Source organism: Chrysemys picta, chromosome 8 (genome assembly GCF_011386835.1).
Source record: "Chrysemys picta bellii isolate R12L10 chromosome 8, ASM1138683v2, whole genome shotgun sequence".
NCBI lineage: Eukaryota > Metazoa > Chordata > Testudines > Emydidae > Chrysemys > Chrysemys picta.
In genome coordinates, this window is record NC_088798.1 from 95,613,463 (window position 1) to 95,628,274 (window position 14,812).

A 14,812-nucleotide genomic window follows, 5' to 3' on the forward strand; every position below is an offset into this window, starting at 1 on the left:
ATTCAAGGCTGAAATCAAAAACATTCCAAAAGTTACTGACTTGCAAAGAATTTCAGAGCGTGCAAGTAGTGTGGCACTTCAGAAACTTGACCACCTAATGGGGATTTAACAAGCAGAGCAAACATAATTATACTATCAGCTTTGTCCTCATATGGTTGAGCTGTATGCCGGTTTTCAAATAGCTTCCATTTTTAAAGAGAAAATTATTGTGGTTCAGTAAACTGGTCACAGGAGTCAAACCTGGATTCTGTTCCCAGCTCTTCCCCTTAACTATCTCTGCTCTTAGGCAAGTCAGCTGACCTCACTGTGCTTGTTATGCTGGGCCAGCTCCTCAGCTGGTATGACTCTACATCACTCCAAAATCAGTGGACCTAAGCCAATTTACACCTGCTGAATATCTTCCCCTCCATTTATAATATAGGATAATATCTACCTACTGTAGCAAAGAGCCTTGAAATGTGCTGAGGAAAAAGTACTACATAAATACAAATCATCAAAGGGACTTAACAGAGACGACTAATTGGTCCTTTAGGTTCACCATAAACTTTGAAACTGAGGGTATGTCTTCACTACCGGCTGGATCGGTGGGCAGCCAGTGGGGATCAATTTATCGCATCTAGTCTAGACGCGATAAATCGATCCCCGAGTGCTCTCCCATCAACTCCTGTACTCTAGCTCAGCGAGAGGCGCAGGCAGAGTCGACGGGGGAGTGTCAGCAGTCGACTCACCGTAGTGAAGACACCATGGTAAGTAGATCTAAGTACATCGACTTTAGCTACGTTATTCACGTAGCTGAAGTTGCTTAACTTAGATTGATCCTTCTCTGTAGGCCAAGTCAAAATGCATGATTGTATACACAGAACCAGACCCATCAAGAAATTTTATTTAGGTTAGTTTTACTTTTAACCAACTTTAATACACTCATTGGAAATATCACATGGCACTAAACACAAAATTCACATGCTCTTTGGAATTATGTTGAACTGTGTGAACATCCAGACAGAAAGAAGAGGCAAGAGGAACACACTGTTCAGATACACATTGTTTTAGTAGAGGTCATGCAGGCATTTTGTTATGAAATACCTAACATCATTAAACCTTGGTTTTATAACTCTTTATTGTAATTGGGTCAAACACAATACTTAACATTTATAGGACAAGCAACACAAAAATAGTCACCTAAACTTGTATTTCCAGTTGGCTATCCATATATATAAAAATCTATAGTCTGAGGAAAATTTCCCTGTTAGTTTTTCACCTGAATGTCCCACTATCATACATTTTAAAAGTCTGTTAGATTCTTTTAAAGGTGCATTTGTTAAATTACCATCACACTTAAAAGTTCACAGTATTATCAAAATAGCTGGTTGGTACTATTTGTTTTGTGGTCAGAAAGTTCTAAAAAAATGTTGAAGTCAACAATGGTAATCTAGCATTTAAATTGAGGTAGACAGGTTAGTGTTTCGATTGGCTAGGGTTGCTTTTTCTCATTGCATAAATGGTTTTGTATTCTACACATAGTAAAATACATTAGACAACAATTGGAATAGTTGCTAGTTAGCATTTCTAGCAGAGAAGTTTGTTTTTAAAAAGTTAGAGTACTAAATAATCTTTTAAAAAAAAAACAGATTTTCCTTGTCATTATCTATTTGTTACCAAATTAATTGGAAACGTCATACAGAATTATCCATCTTCCTTATTATTTAACTTATTATTTAAACCTGTAAGATAAAAAGCCATTTTAAAGTACAGTAGGTTAGATCTATCTTAAAATCAAGGTGTAAATAAAATATGCAACAATCCCTTACCCTAGTCCTATTTTCCACCTCAAAGAATTACAAACTCACTGGAGGAATGTGTAGATTAAGAAGATTGTATGTTAAGCATTGTAACCTGTCCACACAGTATTTTTTTGAAAAATATTACAGCCATTAGGCACAGAGTTAGGGAGTCTTTGTGGATTAAATTAACACACCAGTACATAGGTAGGTACAGTATTTGTAAGAGAATCTTGTTTTCTGTGAGCCTGATCCAGCTTTGTTGAAATCAATGGAAAGACTGCCATTGACTTCAATGAGTTTTGAAATCAGACCCTATATAGTTGACCGTTAAACAGCTTGGGGAGGAGGGGTGGGTGGGGGGGGGGGGGGGAGAAACAGACTGCTTCTGTGAAAGACAACCAGGGCTTAGATCCTCAAAGGTATTTAGGCACCTAACTCTCATTGATTACTATGGGAGTTAGGAGCCTAATATCCATGCGGATCTGGGCCCAAGAAAACTTCTATACATTATTTGCATTACTTTGATTTCAAGAAGACAGAGACTAGTGACTGAAGAACAGCTCAGAAACTGGTCTGTGTTTCACTGTGGCCTCTTCCTCTTGCTCTTCCTCCACTGCTTCAACAAGAGAAGAATAAGAGGGGAAAGTCCCCCTAGTCTTAGGCTTCTTCCTTGAGCCTGCAGATGCATTAAGGAGCTTATTTAAGGAAGAAGTCTTCTTCAAACCCCTGCTTAGATCATAGAAGGGCATGTCATCAGATAAGACTCCAAGGAAGGTGCTGGTGGAGCTCAAGATGGAAGCAGCAATTTTGGGATTTTTCTTGATTGGAAAGGCATGTCCAACACTGTTGTGAAGATCAGGATCACCCAGCAGATGCCTGACTGCATAAGAGGACCCTTCCTTTAAATAGTGGTGCGGCTTTTTCCCACTGTAGTCTCTCAGATTAACCTTGACATTATATGTCTTGACCAATGTAGTAATGACATCTTCTCGGCCATGTATTGCAGCGATGTGGAGGGGAGTGTAACCTCCGTAGGACTTGGCATTCACATCAATTTTAGTGCCACCTTTTTTGGCTACTTCAATGATCTTCCCCACCATGTCACAGTTCCCACTCTTAGCTGCCCAGTGCAGAGCTGTGAACCCGGACATGAAGTCCCTTTTCCCTGCCAGACTGGCATCGCTCAGCAAGAGGCCATGAAGCCGCTGGGACCACTGGCCGGCGGTGGCTTTCACCAGCCATTCGTGCTCCAGAGATTCCAGGGGCACAGCAGCAGTGCAGCCAGTTTCTTCGCTCACCTTCTGAGTCTTTGACACCCTTCGCAGGTGGGGCGACCTGGCACCCGCCTCGTCCACCTGCCGCCTCTTCATGTGCGGGGATCTGGGGGAGGCCGGCTCAGGGACGTCCAGCAGGGTCCCCACTTGCAGCCTGGCTCTGTCCTCAAGCTGCTCCTGCTGCCTTGGCAGCTCCTCAATCCCTCTAGCCGGCTGCGGGCAGCGCACTGGCAACATGCAGGGCTTCTGGGGGGCCTCTCTCCTGGGGGGCCCAGCCATCCCCGGGGGGGGCTCAGGCGTCTCGCCGTCCTGGCTCTGGAACAGCCCCCTCAGCTCGGACACAGGCTTCGGGGACCGGCTCTCCCAGTCCTCGGCTGCCGGCGGGGCAGGGGGCGGCCCCTGCCCGCCTGCCCCGCTCTGCCCAGCGCCCTCCGGAGGCGCCTCGGGGGGCTGCGCTCCCGCGCCCGGCTCCCCCGCAGCCTGGGCTCGGAGCTTCTTCCGCAGCACCACGAACTTGGCCCCGTCCAGCTCCTTCACCACGGCCACGCTGTTCACCAGCGCCTTGAAGCGCTCGCGGCGGGCGGCTCGCTCCCCGGGCTCGCCGGCCTCCAGCAGCGGCTTGAAGCGGTCCCGCAGCTCCGCGCTCCGCACCTGCCCGCCGTGCTCCCGCAGGAAGCCCAGCAGGGCCGCCCGGCTCGGCTCCGGCTCCGGCGCGGCCATGCCCTGCACCTGGCAGCGCTGCCTCCGCGGGCGCGACTCTGCTCGGCAGCCGCTCCCCGCTGGGGTGGCGGAGGGACCGCGAGCGGAGGTGTCTGGGATTTGTAGGCGAGACGCACCTGGGTGTGACCCCTGCGGCGCCCCCTGTGCCTGCCCCGGGGAGCGCTGGCTCCGGCCCGCGGGGGGGGGCGGGTCCTGCCCGCTGCTCACGCCGCGGAGCGGAGGCCACGAGCCGCAGGGCTTGGCGCGGTCCCCAGCCTCCAGGGCTGCGCTTGGCAGCGGAAGGGTTTGGCCGCAGCATGAGCAGCGCGCATCGCACCGTGTGGGTGGCACCCTGCGGCCGGGGCTTGTGCAGCCTGCGCGGAGACTCCGCGGGGAGTCCCTACCCCCGGATCTGCTCGGTATATGGTTAAATGCGCCCATCACCGTCGTCTCTGAGCACCGCCTAACTGCGGCCAATAAGCCGCCTGTGCCGAGGATCAACAGCTTGACAGACATCAGCGAATTCAGCCTGGTGACTCCCTTCCCACCCGCTGCACTGTCAGGAAAATATTATCACTATCTCATAGGTAGGGAAATCGAGGCACGGAGGAATAGGGGAGGTAGCGAACACTGGCAGCTCCCATTGACTCCTTCCACATCAAACCGAGTGACTCACCTAAAGTCCCACAGTTGGGACCAGTCCTGCAAGTGGCTCCACAAGGGCAGAGCCCTGTGCTGGCACCAGCATAGGAGCTGGGCCTGGATTCTAACTCTCTGTTCTGGGTTGCTTGTCATTGAAAAGAAATTAATCCTTTTGGGGCTGACTCTTTACCTGCAGGGCCTGACCCCCCAAAGGGGAAATGTATCTTATTTTGGAAATTCTGAGCAATCGGTTCAGCTGTCTGAGTTACCCAAGGGGGGGGGAGGGGGAGAGAAGGAGGGCACAGCAGAGAACCACTTTTCAGTATTTTTTTAAAATGCTTCATTCCCCAGGGGAATGCAGCTACCTGAGGAATACAATCCCACCCATTGTTTTGCCAGTGCCTGTGCCAACTAAACTACATAACGGTTGAGATAAAATGTAGAGATTTAAGGGCTTGGTCCTGAGAGATGCTGAGCAGCTCCAATTGCCACTGTCTAACCTATGTAAACACAATTCCAATTTCATTCACTCCATTAACTTTGGAAGGTAATTGCACAAAGTTGTGTCTCATAGAACATTAGTTCCAGCCATGTGGAGATTGCTTGGACTGAGTTAAAGGTTTCATTAATTTGCTTCTGCCCCAACTTTCTAAAATAATGATTTTTGTCTCAGTTGTTATCAAATTGATGACACCGTTTTAGATATAATTACTTTGCTCCATAAATTCAGATCTTTATATTTCTGAAGAAGCTTCCATTGATATTTGAACAGCTGATCCATTGGGATTCTTGTGAGTTATAGACTCTCTTCTCTGCAAACAAGATAAGAAAAAACATATGAATTAAACTATATTATATAGCTAAACAATCTCTGTAACCCACTTACATTAGTATTTCAGAAGGAAGCTTTATAAATACGTTGCCACATCTGTTATTTCTAATTGCATTTTTTTAATCTCTAAAATTATTAATTTTTTGTAAGTGGTTCAGAAAACTTCAAGCAACTTTCCCCTGACATCACTGGGTGCAGGATTGGGCCCAAAGGCCTTTTTGGAAGAAAGGAGTAAATGACACCCATTCCTCAAGGCTTATTTTCTTTTGATCACTCTGTTCCCAACCAGCTCATGAAATTGATTCTTGAATGACCCACCAGTTTGACTGGAAAACAACAAAGGAGACTGAACATAAAATAAGCGGAGTCAGTATGTTGGGAAGGCAGAGAGATAAAAGTAACTGTTTGTGCAAGAATGAATGGGAAAGGGAAAATAAATTTGTTTAACTTACAGTGTCTTAAACTCGGAAACAGTGTAGTATAAGCCATTTCTAAACCTTGCATATAATTACCATTCATGGTGCAGCCTTCCTCATGGTCTTCATCTTTCTGTGCTCCCCATTCTTCTACTCATCTGGCAGTGTCTTCCTTTCTCTTCCTCCACCCTTATTACTGTTGGTGCAAGAGCCTTCTTCTGCAAGTCCCACTGGCTGCATGGAATATCCTTTTTGTATCTCTTCACCTTATCTCTCCATCTCTTCAAATCTCATCTTAAAACATATTTCATCCCTTGACAACAGCTGGCACTGAGCCAGTTCCTCAAAGTGTCTGTGCTGTACTGTACTAATGTTCTCTCACTTAATTCTGTGTTATCTTATCAGAGATCCCTCTGTAATGTTCCTACATTGATTACTTCAAGAAGCCTAACACTGCCTCCCCATGCCTGTCCTACTGTTTGCACAGTAACCACATATTTTGCTGGTGTTGTCTCTTGTGTATGGTATTTTACTAATGCCACCCCTGCATTAGCCATGCCTTTTTGTTTGTAGCAGTCCCACGATGCTGGCTGGCTTACCGCAGAGAGCTAATAATAAATAAGCATCCAAAACTAATTGCTATGACTTGCTTTAGAGGTTGGTTATTAGAATCTAGTACAGACATATGAAAGCCTCAGAATTCATTCTGCATTCTTTGTGTTGCAAACCTTTCCTCTTACCTTGTGCCTATCCTTCACTTCTTATGTTCTGTCTCACAGAGAATGAACAAGAGGAATATGCTAAGGGAGAAGAACTAAGGACGATAGGGTTTTTGGAACCACTTGCCTTATTTTACAAACATTTGTGGAGAATTTGGTGGCATTCCAAGGAGACACTGTTGGCACTGGTTAAAGTCAAGCAGGGTGAATCTGTGCTCAGGCTGCCTCTACACAGAGAGCTCTGAAAAATCACTGCCATTCTCTCTGGAAATCAATGCAGTTCACGGGTGCTGACTACTGCGTGAGCGCGCCTGTAGGCTGGCCTGCTGTCTGGATAGCACCTGTGAAAGTTGGATCTCAAAAGCCATAGATACCTAGAGATCCACATGGATGCTGTTGGATCTTTGCCCATTGTCTCTGCATTGTTCCCCACATCCAGCAAGTTGTTGTCCCCTGACCACCAGAACCCCATCTGCAGTAGCTTATGAAGGTTTACTACTCAGCTTAGGGGGGCAAACGCTCCACATATGACCAGCACTGTAGTGTCATCCCAGCCCATCCTCTCTCCACACAGAGACCTGTCATCTTGTGGGATGGAGAAAGTGTGCTACAGAGGCAATACTCCTCCTTTCCATGTTCCTCAGCTGGGATCAGTGTCTCCTTCACCCACAGAAGTGGAGGGGAGCATAGGGCTTTATGATGACAATAAAAGCACTGGAAAAGTGTGCGGAAATGTGATGGATGTGAATTGGTTTCCTCACTTTAACTACTCTGTCCTATAAACTCTTCCCACAAGTTACTCTCTTCTGCACTGTGACTAAGGGCTTGTCTACACGTACAGTCCCGCTGTAATGCTTAATGAAGAAGCTACCTATGCCAACAGGAGAGCGTCTCCTGTCAGAGTATGTGGCTGTGTCGGTAGGAGAAGCTCTTCTGTCTACACTGGAGGTCAGGTTGGTCTTACTACGTTGCTTGGGGAGGGGGGATTTTCCACACCCCGAGCGATGTATTATACCAACATAAGTCAGTAGTGTAGATCAAGCCTCAGTTACACATACTTGTTCTTCTCCCTCCCCCCCTCCCCGTTATCATTATGTTAATGGGTGAGTTTCCCTTCACAGCCTCTCATTTATTGAGTGTCTGTTAGAAGGTTGGTACTTATGCCTTGCGCCAATTAAAACAAAATACAATATACCTGACTAACTAAGCTGTACCATTTCAGACCCATGCTCATTTATTTGTATGTTGTGTCCAGCCTTTGTCTGGTTGTGTGTTTAGAGTCTTTAGCCTTTAAACTCTTCAGGGCAGGAGTTGCCTCATTTCTGTATTTGTACATGCCCCAAGCACAGTAGGGCCCCCAGCCCAGTTGGGGGCCTTTGGGTACTACTATAATATAAATATTTAATAATAATAATCCTGGCGTGGTGGAAAATGGTGTAGTCATGTGTGGAATCCTCACTACACTATTTTTGGGTTCATGCTGCTACTTCCAGTTTTAATTGGATTTAAACAAAATAATGCCCATTTGAGGCTCGCTGGGTGATCCTGGGTTAGTCACTGCACAGCTCTGTGCCTTGGTTTCCCCATTTATAAAAGGGAGATGATAATACTGATCTCTTTTCCAAAGCACTCTGAGGCCTATGGATGAAAAGCTCTATATAAGAGCTGGGCATTATGAATTAGTATTGTAGGATGGCAAACGCTTGGCTTGGTCTTGTTCATTGATACGTGGTTCAGACCTGGTGAAGGTTATCGATTTATAGACAAGTCCCCTGGGCTTTTCTATCTGTATGGTGTTTAGTTTATTTCTCCATAACCGATTAAGAAGTAGATTGAGTTACAGAAATGATGCTGACTAATGATGTCTTTGAATACCACCATAAATATAAGAGTACTTGTGGCACTTTAGAGACTAACAAATTTATTAGAGCATAAGCTTTCGTGGACTACAGCCCACTTCTTCGGATGCATATCGTGGGCTGTAGTCCACGAAAGCTTATGCTCTAATAAATTTGTTAGTCTCTAAGGTGCCACAAGTACTCCTGTTCTTTTTGCGGATACAGACTAACACGGCTGCTACTCTGAAACCATAAATATATTCAGGCAAAATCTTTTAATACAGAGAATAATCAGGCGTGAACCGTATTGGTGTTGTGGTACCTAACTCCTTTGAAAATTCCAGCCTTAAGGGGAAATTTTGCATCCCTCTTTTTCCTTTTGCCAAAAACCTAAAAAGTGCGTATTTTTGGATTGGTTATTTATGGAACACTGCAGGCTGCCTCTCAGATGATTTCTAGCCAACTGTCTTGGTGTTTCCAGTTTACCAGCTAGGACAAAAGAAAAGTACAGAAAACGGAAAAAAATCTTTTAATTTTCTGCTACTTATATTTTAAACCAAACTTTACAGCTTGCTAACTCTATATCGCAAACATTAGGGAATTGTCCCCCTTTTAACATGTTTGACCGGGAGGTGTTGTGGGTGTTTGTGAAACATCACAGCCCTAGGGACCCATCAGTATTGCCATGTTAGCAAACACACCTAACAGTGGACATTTTGCCATTATCCTCAGTAGAAGGAGGATAGTATTGCATGGTTGCAACAATTCAAATGATGCAACACTGGAAAACGAAGTGGGAGATCCAGCATCCACATCCAGGCTCTGCAATCACAGTACTAGCTATTGAATCTTCAGGGTTCAGGTGGAAGCCTTACCAGTCCAGTGCTTCCCTCCTGCTCCTTAGCACAGGAACTCTAAAGCTGTTTAACAAAGAAGCCATGTGACTTTGCTCTGAACTGTAAGAAAGGTGAGGCATCATATTGCAATACAGAGGAGAAGAGGAAGGAAAAATGCAAGGATGAATGGGCAGGGAAGATTCCAATCTTCTTCCAGCATAAGGAGTGTTGGACAGGAGAATCCTGCTTTAGAGAAGATTGCGGATTTCCCTTTGGTCTGTATGGCACTGGACACAGATTAAATTTGTACCTTCAATGGGGAAAGGTAGATTTTTCTCCTATATGAAATCCAACAAGAATGACCGAAGCCACAATTTTCCAGTTTCCTCGTTGATATTTCCCTATGAAACAAAGGGTGAGTTATGTGAAGGCAAAGAGCTCTTCCTTTGTTCCAGAGAGAAACGCAGTAACTTTCAATGAATACACAATCAAAAGTCTGAGAAGGAGGCAAAACATCTAGAGATAAAAGGCATTATCTGATGGAGGAGTAAGCCTCCACTGCAACTCAAGGGCCAATTCAAAAGAACATTACTAAATAGACAACAGCAGACAGCGTTTACATGATATTTTCCATGTAACCAAAAGTTTATATTTATTCAAATTATTGCCTGTTGTTCCACACAGATTAATCTCCTGATTCTGCCCCCTGCTCCTCTTCCCACAGTAAATAGCCCCTTAGTCACGAGTGCGACTCCTTGAAATTGTTGGGATTACTCACAGCATCAGCTTCAGTGAGGATGGGAGATCATGGCCCTTTCTGATTAGGAGTCAGGGGATTGGGTTCTGTTCCCAGCTATGCTGGTTACACGCTTTCAGACCTTGGGCAATTCACTGGGACTGCTCCAGGGAGTAAAGTACAACTCAGGGTGTGTGAGGAGGGAAGAATGGACCTGATTTTCAGAGGAGCTGAGCACCTGGAGCCCCCATTGACTTTAACTGGAGCTATGAGTGCTCAGCACCTCTAAACAATCAGGCCTTATAACCGCAAAGTATTATGACTATTACTAACGCTATTCAAAGCCACTCAGCTCCTCAGTGGTCTTGAAGCTAAAGCAACGACTGTGGAGCCACTCCAGTTCAAGCCATATTGCAGTAAAACAAAGGCGGAAGGAACCATTTAAGGTCCACAGAATGTTTACTTGTTTGGCCTGTGTTGAATAATGTGGAAGAAATCAAATCCAGCCCCCATCTCGGCCTGTGCAGATGATACAGGAAGATCAAAGGTTTTATCCAGCCCTGAAAAATATGTAACCATGTACAAAAGGGCTGCATGTGGCTTTGGCATGGCATAAATGTGAAGCTAGGAAATCAGGGGCAGGACAGTCACTTGCTCAGTGCGTCTGCACAGGGGAGTAAAAGGCCGTACAGTGCCTCCTTTTCTCTCCTGCATGGGCTACCTGCATCCTAGGTCACAATGTGCGGGGCCGGGGGAGAAAACTGCCCTGGTGGGGCTGCTGCTACTCCTTTGTTTCTGTGGGTGGAGTCCTGTCCCTCTTACTCCCAATGCCTCTGCCAGCACATCTGATTGGGGCAAAGAGGAAAGCTGCACCAAGGAAAGGGCTGGTGCAGATTCCTTCCCCCTCTCCCAAGGCAAGGAAGGAACAAGGGACCCAAATGTGAATCTTTGGCTCACTAGTGGCTCCCTGTTCTGTTCATGGGGCAGCCGAGCTTACTCAGGGCTTGTGGCAAATCCACAATCTAGCCCTAAGTAAGCATAACATTCAGTAGGCAGAAATACTCCACCAGAGTTAAAGATCCTGGAAGGAACGCCCACCCAACTCAATAATAATATAAATTTAATTCCCGAGTGCTTAAGAACAATCTGCAGAATGATAGGTGTCTTGAAGCCTAATGGGTCTGAATCTGCTGTCTGTTACACCAGTTCTACACCAACATAAAGCCACGGAAATTAACAGAGTTGCACTGCTGTAAAGCTTGTGTACAGGAATAGAGAATCAGGCTCCTTCTCCTTAGGAACAATGTGTCCTCTGAAATAATAAGGCGTTAAAAATAAAATCCTCATGCTGTCTATCTGTCTCTCTAGGCATTTATCCCATGCTGATCATGGGGCAAAGCACGTATCAACGACACCCCTTTTGGTGCAGCCAAAGAAAATGGGAAGAGGAATCAACCTCAGAAAGGGAAAATGTTTCAACAATCAGGCACCATCTTCACTACAAATACAATCAGGTCACAGGACCCAGCTACAACAGGGTGGTCCCTTGACCAGTTACCATGTCTCTGGATTTTTCCCTTTCCTTCCTCTCCTTTTCTCTCCATCTTTACTTTCTTCGGACCTGATCCAAAGCCCACTGAAGTCAATAGAGACTTTCCACTGGCTTTAATGGGCCTGGACTATGCTCGTTTTACCAGGGGGGAATAATCTTAATTGATTTACTAAGTGCATCCCTATTCAGTAAAGCACTTATGTATGTGCTTAACTTTAAGCACAGACATTGGCTTCAGTGGGAATTAAGCATATACTTAAAGTTAAGCAAGTACTTTAAGGGCTTTGGTAAATTGGGGCCTTAAAGATCACCTGCAAAGAAAAGAAAAAAAAAGTTTGTGGTTTTTTTCATTAATTTATTTTGCTTCTTTGTGATGTAATAAAGAAGGTCTGCAAGGTTTTCTTTGCCTTTTTAAGAAATCTGCCTTTTGTGCACATTAGAAATATCAGGTCCTGACTTCCCTGTTTTTGCTGGAGGATTCCTTGGAGGACTGGAGAACTTATGGGAACGAGACACCAGAAGAAAGCGGAGACGACAACCTGAGCATCTGTGAGAGGAGGGGACTTTTAGTGGGATTTTTGCTGGTTTGTGCTAACATCTATTTAACTCAAACTCCTGACAAACAAATGGGAGGGAAAAGCTTTGTTGGTGAAGGACTCAGTAAGCTATGCCATTGGTCGAGGTCTGAGAAAGTTCCCACTCCATTTCTCAAAGCCTCTAGCAACACAGGGAAGACAAGACTTTGTATCCTTGTTAGTTCTAAGGTACTAAAATGATAGAACAGAACTTTTTTTTTTTTTGGAGGGGGGACAGGCAGGGGAGAGAAATCAGACTAAGCAAGACTATATATGCAGCATAAAAAAAAAGCAAAAAAAGGGCATTGGCACCTTTTTTTTTCAGCTTACATTTAAAAATACAAATGAAGGCCCTGGTCTTGTATGTAAGCAATTTTGGACTTAATCCAATACCCACTGAAGTCAGTGGAATAACTCCCATTGACTACATTGGATCAGGCCCACGGTTAGTCCCATTAAAGTGAATGGGACTACTGACAGGCATAAAGTTATGAACCTGGTTGAGGGTATTCAGGATCAGGCCATAAATCTGTTTGATAAAGCCCATATTCAGGAAAGAACCCGTAAAAATGACATCTTGACAGCCTTGCTGTCAGAGTGCAGATTAACAGAGCAGGAAACCACTTGGAAGTGAATGTACAAAGGGGAGATGGGCTCAGGAAGGACAAAGCAATATATCTGCCAAAGAGCATTGGGCTTATCATCCTTCTTTGATGTAATCCACAGTGCAGCTCACTTAGATGATACCTAATTAGAAAATACCTCCAAATTGCTGCAGGGAAAATACATCCTACCACTTTCATCATAGGACCTGGTTTCTGTAATAGAGACTAGAATGCTTATTTCTGATGACCCTTGCCCCAGTCACTCCAGTTATCTCAGCTACCTCTGATTTTCATATCCTGCGGTTTTACTTCTCCAGTTTAAGCACAGTCACATGCTTCTCTGATCTCCTGCAAAACGATTTAGGAACAATGGGAAGAATAAAGGATCATATGGATTAACTCATGATTTTATACACCTACTGTACCACAGCAAACCAGCTCATTACTGTATAATGTAACACTACCTCATTATTATTATTTATATTGTGGTAGTACCCAAAGGCCCCAGTCAGGGATCAGATAACACATGTAAAACACACATAACACAAAGATGGTCGCTCTCCAAAGAGCGTACAATCTAAGTATAAGATGAGAGGTAACAGGTGCATACAACAAATAGACTGGTGGAGTACAAGCTAACCATGAGATAGACAGCAATAGAACTAACAATGGTCTCAGTTTTAATTTGCTCATTGGTTGAGTGCTCAGCTCTTCGAAAGTTTCACTAGTGGTGATACTTACATTCTTAACTGTGGGAGGTGGAGAGGTTTGTGAGGTTTAATTCAATAATGTTCATAAAGCATTTTAGATCCTCTTATGGAAGGCGCTAGGGAAGCTATTATTGTTTTAGCTTCTTTTAAAAGACACTGCTGATACCAGTGTGCTTTTGTGGGTACATAATTATTTATTCTCAAACACCCAAAAGCATGCTAGGCACGCCACAGAAACAGGTAATAAAATACATGAAATAGAATGTTTAAAAAAATTAGGCATCTGCTACAAATGGGGAGGGGGAGAACTGTCCAATTCCTGCCTCCTTTGTGGTAGAAAGTGGAAGGTGGGAAGTAAATGAGGAATGAAAAATTTCAGCCTCAATGGTTAAAGTTTGGCAAAGTTATAAGCAACTGAAAACAGGGTCTTATAATGGGATGTGCTGGGCAACCTCAATACAGGTCGTGCTACTGTAACCCACCCACCTCCTGGGTGTGGTGTTCTGTCCGATCTAGTGGCACCAAGACCACTTAAAGAGAGAGATTAATGAGTTTGCTCTACAGCCTTAGCTAACAGGCAGTGGGCTTTTAGCTCATTTGATAGAGGCTCATGCACTAATCTCCAGAGGCCCCAGATATGATCCTGATGACCGGGGTCTGTTGGTGTTACAAGTGAGGGCTCATCCAGGATTTTAAGTGGGAAGTCTCTGAAGCTCAGGATGTGCTCCCTCAGCTAGGGGAAGTATGTAACCCACACACCTACTGGGTGTGGTGTTCTGTCCCATCTAGTGGCACTGAGACCACTTAGAGAGAGAGAGTTAAATGAGTCTACTCTACAGCCTTAGCTAAGAGCCAGTTAGCTTTTGGCTCCTGCACTACGCTCCAGAGGTCCCCGGTTTGATCCCAGGGCTGACAGCTGGGGTCTGTCGGTGTTACACTACCAGTCCTGCTGATAATATAATTACAATGTATTATTTGTGACGCCTTAGCCCTGCGTAAGTCACCACTATCCATGCTCCAAACAATTTACAATCTAGCAAGACAAGATGCAATGGGAGAACCCAGCAGAAAGCCTTACTCTAGAGCAGGGGTCGGCAACGTTTGGCACGCGGCTCGCCAGGGTAAGCACCCTAGCGGGCCGGGCCAGTTTATTTACCTGCTGACGTGGCAGGTTCAGCCGATCGCGGCCCCCACTGGCCACGGTTCGCCGTCCTGGGCCAATGGGGGTGGCGAGAAGCCGCGGCCAGCACATCCCTCGCCCGTGCCGCTTCTCGCCGCCCCCATTGGCCTGGGGCAGCGAACCGCGGCGAGTGGGGGCCGCAATCGGCCGAACCTGTCGAGTCAGCAGGTAAATAAACTGGCCTGGCCTGCTAGGGTGCTTACCCTGGCGAGCCGCGTGCCAAACGTTGCCAACTCCTGCTCTAGAGCACTTCCCCTCTCTGTGATGTGACTGGACTCCTTCACCTCCTGGCGGGCCTGGTTACTCACCTGTTTGCTTCACTGTTACAGCTAAAGTGCCAGAACCTCCTTCGCGCCTCCAGCGGCCCGTGGCAGGAGCACGTTCTCTCCTGGCATGCCCGGGTGGAGCCAACCCTCT

The 14,812-nt window shown here is 45.6% G+C and overlaps 1 protein-coding gene across 1 annotated transcript; it reads right to left on the reverse strand.

The window, feature by feature from the left end:
• Positions 1 to 863: 863 nt before the first annotated feature.
• On the reverse strand, positions 864 to 4,606 carry SOWAHA (sosondowah ankyrin repeat domain family member A). Its single transcript, XM_005302833.4, has one exon. It carries the CDS (start codon positions 4,268 to 4,270, stop codon positions 2,324 to 2,326), a length of 1,947 nt encoding a protein of 648 aa, XP_005302890.4. The 5' UTR covers positions 4,271 to 4,606; the 3' UTR covers positions 864 to 2,323.
• Between the last annotated feature and the right edge of the window lie 10,206 nt (positions 4,607 to 14,812).